General features: G+C 47.6%; 2 protein-coding genes across 2 annotated transcripts; one reads left to right on the top strand and one right to left on the bottom strand.

Annotated features, from left to right (window-relative positions):
- Positions 1 to 1905: 1905 nt before the first annotated feature.
- LOC141161163 (histone H2A type 1-like) lies at positions 1906 to 2597 on the bottom strand. Its single transcript, XM_073645932.1, has one exon. The coding sequence runs from the start codon at positions 2595 to 2597 to the stop codon at positions 2205 to 2207; it is 393 nt and encodes a 130-aa protein (XP_073502033.1). The 3' UTR covers positions 1906 to 2204.
- A 293-nt stretch (positions 2598 to 2890) lies between these two features.
- Positions 2891 to 3334, top strand: LOC141161162 (histone H2B 1.1-like). Its single transcript, XM_073645931.1, has one exon. The coding sequence runs from the start codon at positions 2930 to 2932 to the stop codon at positions 3308 to 3310; it is 381 nt and encodes a 126-aa protein (XP_073502032.1). The 5' UTR covers positions 2891 to 2929; the 3' UTR covers positions 3311 to 3334.
- Positions 3335 to 8154: the final 4820 nt, after the last annotated feature.

The raw sequence follows: 8154 nt of genomic DNA, 5'->3' as shown, positions 1-8154 counted from the left end.
TTCACTGTGAATATTCGCTGCCATCTGTAACCCACACGGATCTGATCCGGAAATATGTAGCAGAATCAACTCATTCATTTCACGGCAGGACCTGGATCTAATGCTCTGTGGTAAACGCATCACAATGGGTATGGACTGTGTGCACAGAGGTACATATGTACGACCACCCCTCCCCATACACCCGTGTGTAATATTTATGTTATAGATCAATGGGAAGAAACATCACCCGAAGTCAGTGGTGTCAGCTCCAGAGTGGAAAGACTGGGGGAGCAGACAAGACACCATCTCATCTGGTTGATGCGGCTTCAGTCTTTATACCCATTAACCCTCGCTGAACCCCGGGTCTTCTATCAGAATACTGCTCCCCTAATCCGGAAAACCTAGAGACCTAGTATCCAGAGGCAGTCTAGAGCAAGCGATCGTTACACAACACAGATCGTCCTATAGTCGCCAGTACTGACCACACACTGTATGAAAAAAATCAGCCTCAAAGCGGGAATTTCAAATCTTACAACCAACCAATCATCAAGTCACAGAACCAACCGCCATACACATCACATGACATTAACCGGAATCCCGGATCAGAGTTAACCCATTAGTGTTAGAATTACAGTCCATCGATCTAAACAACTGTTTACATTATCTAACACCTCAGTATGCGGAGCATGAACCCTGCACTGATGAGAACCAGACACCCGAGCTTCCTACCAGCAAGAATACAGAGCACATGAGAGATCAGTGCCCAGCCCAAGAAATTGTAGCCTCTCACTTAGAAGATGTGGTGGCTCTGAAAAGAGCCTTTGGGTTGTCAAGATGCTCCACCCTGGCAACACAAAGGCTCTTTTCAGAGCTACCCAAATCTAAGTGAGAGGCTAGTTTCCTGTTGTGCTGGGGGTGATCTGCGCTCTGCTGATTTCTCCTCTTGCTGGTAGATCGCTCTGGTATCAAGTTTCGTGCTCCACATACTGGGGAGTCGGAAACGTTAATAATTGCGCAGAGCTGTGGACTGTATGTCCTGATTAGCACCAGGCTCAGTGTATATGCAGAGTACGAGATCCTTTGTGCGGCTGCCTGTAATATTGGTAGCTGTTACAGCCTGGGACGTGTCTGTTATACACTCCTGACATGTACTGGTGTGTCTGCTCCGCAGTCTTTCACTTCTGGAGCTGACACCGCTGACTTTGGGTGATGTGATGTGTCTTCTTATGGATCTATAACATAAATATTACACACAGTGGATGCGGGGGAGTGGTGATACATATAGCTCTGTGCACACAGCTCATACCCTGCTGTGATGCGGTTATTACAGAACAGAAATCCAAGTCTTGCCATGAGATGAATGTGTTGATTCTGCTACATGATATTTTTTTCAGATCAGTGTAGGACGCAGGGGCAGCGAATATTCACTGCATGAGGCAGCTGGATAGATGGCCGCCCTGTGTACCCGGTATGTAGACTCCTATGTGATGACCGCGGATCTGTTTAGCCAATGACTAGGAACCAGATATAAGGGTTTCCTCCTCCGTTTAACTCCTTAGTGGCCGTGTGACTGCTGATCACACACATGCTTTACACAAGCGGCTCCTTCCCCCACTCCAGACCCGCAGCGCTCACATCAGGCTCCTGGTAGAACCTCAGAGACTTGTCTTAGTCTGTGGAGTGATCGGCGCCGACACCACAGGGAATCCGCAAAGAATACGTGGGTGAGTGAGGAGCCTCCTGCACGTGTAGATGGAGCGGAGAAGCATCAGATCACTGCTGAATATACAGATAACGGCATTGATTGGAATTAACCCCCTCTCCCCCCATCCCCTACATGAGGATTGTGTGGAGCTCAGAAAACCCAGGCAAAAATAATCGTCCAATTTATAGGTTTATTGGAATAAAAATGACTGGACTCCATGCTTAATCTTCCCCTATGCAAATATTTACCAATCATCCCTTCTATAATGTGCTGAATATACTAGATCACTGCCCAGCCAGGTAAAAGTAATCGCTGCACCATCACCACACCAGTAACATGTAGCAGGATCGACCTGTGCATTTAATGCTTCTACTCTATAGTAAACAATGTATCGTGTAGTTCTATCTGACGCTGCAGGCGATGGTTCTCTTATCCACCAGCGGTGCCGGCTCTGATGAGGAGGATGTGGTGGCTCTTAGAAGAGCCTTTGGTTGTTCGGACAGATGTGGAGGAGCGGCGCTCACTTGCTCTTGCTCGCCTTGCTGCTCTCGGTCTTCTTGGGCAGCAGCACGGCCTGGATGTTGGGCAGGACGCCTCCCTGGGCAATGGTCACCCCACCCAGCAGCCTGTTGAGCTCCTCGTCATTGCGCACCGCCAGCTGCAGGTGACGGGGGATGATGCGGGTCTTCTTGTTGTCCCGGGCGGCATTGCCGGCCAATTCCAGGATCTCAGCAGTCAGATACTCCAGCACAGCGGCCAGATAGACCGGAGCGCCGGCGCCGACTCTCTCGGCATAATTGCCCTTGCGGAGAAGCCTGTGCACACGGCCGACTGGGAACTGGAGTCCTGCCCGGGATGAGCGGGTCTTTGCCTTAGCACGGACTTTGCCTCCTTGTTTGCCGCGTCCAGACATCGCTGTAATCTTCTCCAAATAGTCAAAAGCAGAGAAAGAAGTGAACTCTAGAATAATGCCCCTTCTGTCTCCTCAGTCGCTTTTTATCCGCTGCTGCCCCGACCTCCTACCTTATCAATGGATGGATCTGAAGCCGCCAATGGAGAGCAGACTTGTGGAAACACCAATAAGACACAGCGGGCGCAGCTTACACAGGTCACATGACTTTCTTACCCAGTAGGAGAGGAGCAGGCAGCATTGCTCATTTGCATGTGTGGCTATAAATACCGCTGTGCTGGAGGCGCAGGAACATTGTTCTCTCTCCTCGGAGTTGTGATCGTTGTATACTCACCATGCCTGATCCCGCCAAGTCTGCGCCAGCGCCCAAGAAGGGCTCCAAGAAAGCCGTCACTAAGACTCAGAAAAAGGACGGCAAGAAACGTAGGAAGAGCAGGAAGGAGAGCTACGCTATCTACGTGTACAAGGTGCTGAAGCAGGTCCACCCCGACACCGGCATCTCCTCCAAGGCCATGGGCATCATGAACTCCTTCGTCAACGACATCTTCGAGCGCATCGCAGGGGAATCCTCCCGCCTGGCTCACTACAACAAGCGTTCCACCATCACCTCCCGGGAGATCCAGACCGCCGTGCGCCTGCTGTTGCCCGGAGAGCTGGCCAAGCACGCCGTGTCCGAGGGCACCAAGGCCGTCACCAAGTACACCAGCGCCAAGTGATCTGCTCCGTCTGCTGCTCGCCATCACCCCAAAGGCTCTTCTAAGAGCCACCACCCCGTCTCCATCAGAGCTGTGGCTGCTCCTGTGTCCTCTCCCGTCTACATCAGAGCTGTGGCTGCTCCTGTGTCCTCTCCCGTCTACATCAGAGCTGTGGCTGCTCCTGTGTCCTCTCCCGTCTACATCAGAGCTGTGGCTGCTCCTGTGTCCTCTCCCGTCTACATCAGAGCTGTGGCTGCTCCTGTGTCCTCTCCCGTCTACATCAGAGCTGTGGCTGCTCCTGTGTCCTCTCCCGTCTACATCAGAGCTGTGGCTGCTCCTGTGTCCTCTCCCGTCTACATCAGAGCTGTGGCTGCTCCTGTGTTCTGTCTATTCACAGGGTATATGGCAGGTGGCGCTAGTAGAGCCGATTAACCCTTTCTAGACTGATGGTGAAACCTATGAATGAGTTCCTTCACAGCTCTGATCCTTTCAGTAATCTTATGAGCGAGTTGTCCTGTGTTCAGTGGCTTTTTACTCAACCACTTGCTCCCCAGATCTGATATTCCGGGGTCTCCTCCATCCGGTATAACCTGATTCGGTTAGTTCTTGTTTCTCCGAATAACATGAGATATTTGTGTAGAATTTATCTATAATTCCGGTCACTTCTTTTCACAGAGGAAGAAATTACATCATTACATTTAGAAGTTGTGGAAACTGCAATGAGCGGGAAATTCATAATCCGCAGAGGAAGAGGAGGAGCTAATGTTACCAATGGGTGAATTCCCGCTCAGTGCTTGATGGATTTTCTGTTCTTTGTCATCATATAACACGTGGTCCTATGTCGGGCCGATATCGGGAACACCTGCATGTGTGCAGCGATTATTCCTCGTTTACATCACATACAGGAGTCTGTAGAGTTTCGGGATTAGGGCAGCAGATCTTTTTCTTCAGTACATTGCATCACAATCACTATTGTGGAGGACTATATACTGATCGGGGATTTATCCTACAAGAAACATTTCTAGAAAGATCAATTCTACTTTCCCATGCAGATCTCATTATGTCTCCCCGATCATCTCCTCAGCAGTTTTCCAGTAATCCATTTACAGATCAATTCTACAGCTAAAGGCAGGAGGTTTGTGACAGGACTTGTACGATTGTGGATTGCAGATTGCTGAGAGTTCATTGCTCAAAACATTACACTCTGCTGTCAGGAGCCTATAGGTCAGGCATGCAGTATAGGTCAGGCATGCAGTATAGGTCAGGCATGCAGTATAGGTCAGGCATGCAGCATAGGTCAGGCATGCAGTATAGGTCAGGCATGCAGTTAGATCCTCAGTCATCACATCCTCCTCAGGAGATTCTTTCCTGCTCAGGTACTGGTCGCTCTTCTGCTCTTCCTCTTGTCCTCTCCCTCTTTATCCACTGACACTGAACATGGGCCCCGTCTCCTCCCAACAGAGTGAAGCTCCGCACTCCAGTTGTGCTTCTCTGCCCGGATAATGTCTGTCGTACAGAAAGCGGATTGTACGATGTGGAGACGATCTGCAGCTGCTGAGAGCCCAGAAGGGTAACACAGGTGATGGCCTCCCTGACCTGTAATATAAGTACACCCCACTATTGTGCAAAAGGTGAACTACTGAGAGAAGACACAAAATGAAGCGTCTACACACAGAGCACAGCTGTATATAGTGCACAGACTACACAACAATTATATACACTGTGTTCCAAATTATTATGCAAATAATATTTTCTCAGATTTTCCCAAATTACCTATATGAATTGCAGTCATTGTAATTTTCCAGTCAAATAACTATTAGAGTACGATTGAAAGGTTTTTGTACAAACTGCCTATGATAACAGTATATTTAAAAAAAAAATAAAAAACTCAAACTGCACTCAAAATGCATGTTCCAAATTATTATGCACAGCAGAGTTTTCAACCTTTTCATTTTAATAAAGAACAAAAAAAATGGTCATTTTTGAAATTATAAGCATTAGCAGGTTATTACAAACTGAAATCAAACAGTTTTCAACTCAAAACTTTATTCTAGGTGATGTTACATTTGCACATAGGACCCCTTGTTCGAAAGGAGCTTCTGAACGCTCTCGTCCATTGCATTTGTCAGGTTTTGACAAATGCAAATTTAAACACCGCCTTGCTGAGTGGTCGCGGTCGGTGGTCGCGACCAATCAGTGATTTTGGCTCCAAATTTAAACAACGCTCTGCTGATTGCGCTCGGCTTGACCGCATATATATACTAGAATACCCGATACGTTAGAATCGGGCCACCATCTACTAATATTTATACTTGTGGATTTGCTGCGGTTCCATTAAAGTCAATGGGCGGGAAACGCTGCAGAAACGCACATAGAGTGGTACCCGGATTGGCTGGGGAGGGCGACTACTCCCATCATCCGACCACCAGTCCCGCTGATAATAGCGAGAGCGGCGCGGCTGAGGGGATCAGCAGTGTTCTCAGCCGAGTCGGGGCTGCGCGCTGTGTAAGAAAAAATAAAAAATCACTATCTTCACCTGTCTGACAGCTCCCGATGTCCTCCTGGTCCTTACAATGTCCCCGGTGACGTGTTCAGCCCGGAGGCCGGCGGTACACTGCTGGGAGAGTGCTCGCTTCCAGCAGTGTACTTTGCTGCGCTGCCAGGACCTGAGGTCACATGAGCTCTCAGCTGAAGATCAGCTCAGAGCTCACGTGACCTCACTTTACGGCACCGGTGCTGCGTGGGAACATTCTCAAGAATGTTCCCACATTCCACAGAGGCTGAGATAACTGGGCTGGGGCTGATCTTCTGATCTTCAGCTTATGAACCCAAGTGACCTCACTCTTGCAGCTGCAATGTATACTGGCAGTAGTGATTACACCCCTGTCAGTGTACATTGCTGTCTTCTACACCAGTGACATCAGTGATTGCTGATGTCACTGCTGTAGAATTGACCCGAATCGCCGAGGGACAATCTGGATTGCGTGATGATGGCGGACATGTGAGGGATATGGTTGTTTTTTATTTTTTTTACAGAACATCGAGGGTTTCGGGGACTGAGCATATAATAAAAAAAATATTAAAACCGTGGGTATTTTTATTTCATTAAAATACTTTATTCTGGCCTTGTCTTTTATTTAATTTAAAAAGCAGTGAAAACTTTTTTTTATTTTACAAAGCGGTGAAAACTTTACTACACGGTTAGTAATGGGGGCGTCTTATAGACGCCCTCCATTACTAACCTGAGCTTCACGTCAGCCGCCAATACAAGGCTGACATGAACCCAGACCCCATTACCACACTCGCCACTGCTACAGGGCAGTGAGAAAAGCGGATGCGCCATTTCTGGGACTGCTGAGGGGTGATATTATTAGCCGCGGAGGGGACAGGATCCATGGCCCCTTCCTTGGCTATTAATATCAGCATGCAGCTGTCTGTATAGACTCTTCTGGTTAGAATTAATAGGGGGACCCTATGTCAATTTTTTTCTGGGATCCCACTGTAATCTAGCCAGTAAAGGCTAAGCAAACAGCTATAGGTTGTTATTAATAGCCAGGGAACATTGTTGGGCTAATGGCCCCTTCCCAAGCTACTAATATCAGCCTCCAGCGGCCGGCTTTCCCTTTGCTGGTTATAAAAATGACTCAGGAGCCCATGCCATAATTTTTTAAAAATTTTAGGCTCTGTGCCCATGATTCAGACTTTGCAGGGCTTTAGACACATATTCTTCCAAAACGTTGCATTCTTTTGAACGCAGGTAAATCCACATGTGTTCACTAAAATATGCGGATTTACCACATTTAATGCATTCTAGAGGTCACATTTCGGTTACGGAGACTAGCGTCTCTGCAAGAGAATTTGACATGCTGCGGTCCTGAAAGACGCGCCACATGACAATGTCCACGGGTGATACGCACACTCAGATGCATGCATAGTGGACATGGGATTTCTAGAAATCCCATCCACTATCCTGTAACATCTCAACGCTGCAGGTTTCATCCTTTAAAAACACGCAGCGTCAAACCTGCAGCGGCTCCTGATCGTGGCCATATCCCCAAACTCACCCGCAGCATGTCAATTTCTGTAGCTAGTTTCTGCTGCAGATGTTAACCGATTGAAGTTTCATTTTATGCGGTGGATTCACATGTACCGACAACAAAAGTGCGGCAATAGAACACCGTGTTTTTGAGACAGAAAAAATATGCTACGTCATAGGCTAATGAAACAACTGTGAGCTGTTATTATAGTCAGGGAACATGTTTGACTAATGGCACCTTCCTAGGCTAAAAGTAGCAGCTTTCAGCTGCCCCAGAAATTACATGAATGGGAATGCTGATGAAAATTGGGTGAATTGGATTAGCTGACACCTAGCTCTTTTGTTTCGTGATGACACAATGTCAATCAGACCCTTTCATTACCAAACCTAAATAAAATAAAGTAAAGAATTAAATAAACACACAGACACAGAGTAAACACTTTATTTGAAATACAACAGACACATTATTTTAAGGGATTCTGTCACCCCCTGGGAGATATCAGACCTCTACTATGGGCATACAAGTTAAAGAAAAGAAAATCTATACATACCTGTATGGCCCATAGTAGAGGTTTGATTTCAGAGAAAAGTGCTTTCATCTACTTTGTTTTCCACAGGATTGGTGTCCCCCGGAAACCAATAAATCCCCATCTGTTTATTGTTCCCCAAAATATCCGCCTATATGCTTAGTTACCATATTATCCCACTGCCCTGCACGTCACAGGGACCTGTGATGAGCTCTGTTCTACCTCACTACTCGGGCATGCGCAAAATGCCGCTCACATAAGGCGCGCTTTGCTTCATCCTGGCCCCGTCTCGCCGTGCACTG

The sequence above is a fragment of the Phyllobates terribilis genome, unplaced genomic scaffold (assembly GCF_046119375.1).
Source record: "Phyllobates terribilis strain yellow unplaced genomic scaffold, ASM4611937v1 Scaffold_9__5_contigs__length_417890890, whole genome shotgun sequence".
NCBI lineage: Eukaryota > Metazoa > Chordata > Amphibia > Anura > Dendrobatidae > Phyllobates > Phyllobates terribilis.
Note: the sequence above shows the minus strand (reverse complement) of the source record. Positions and strands in the feature narration are given on the sequence as shown.

Bases quoted from the DNA above. Each gene is read 5' to 3' on its own strand.
- LOC141161163 (XM_073645932.1), bottom strand. From the start codon at position 2,597: ATGTCTGGACGCGGCAAACAAGGAGGCAAAGTCCGTGCTAAGGCAAAG.
- LOC141161162 (XM_073645931.1), top strand. From the start codon at position 2,930: ATGCCTGATCCCGCCAAGTCTGCGCCAGCGCCCAAGAAGGGCTCCAAG.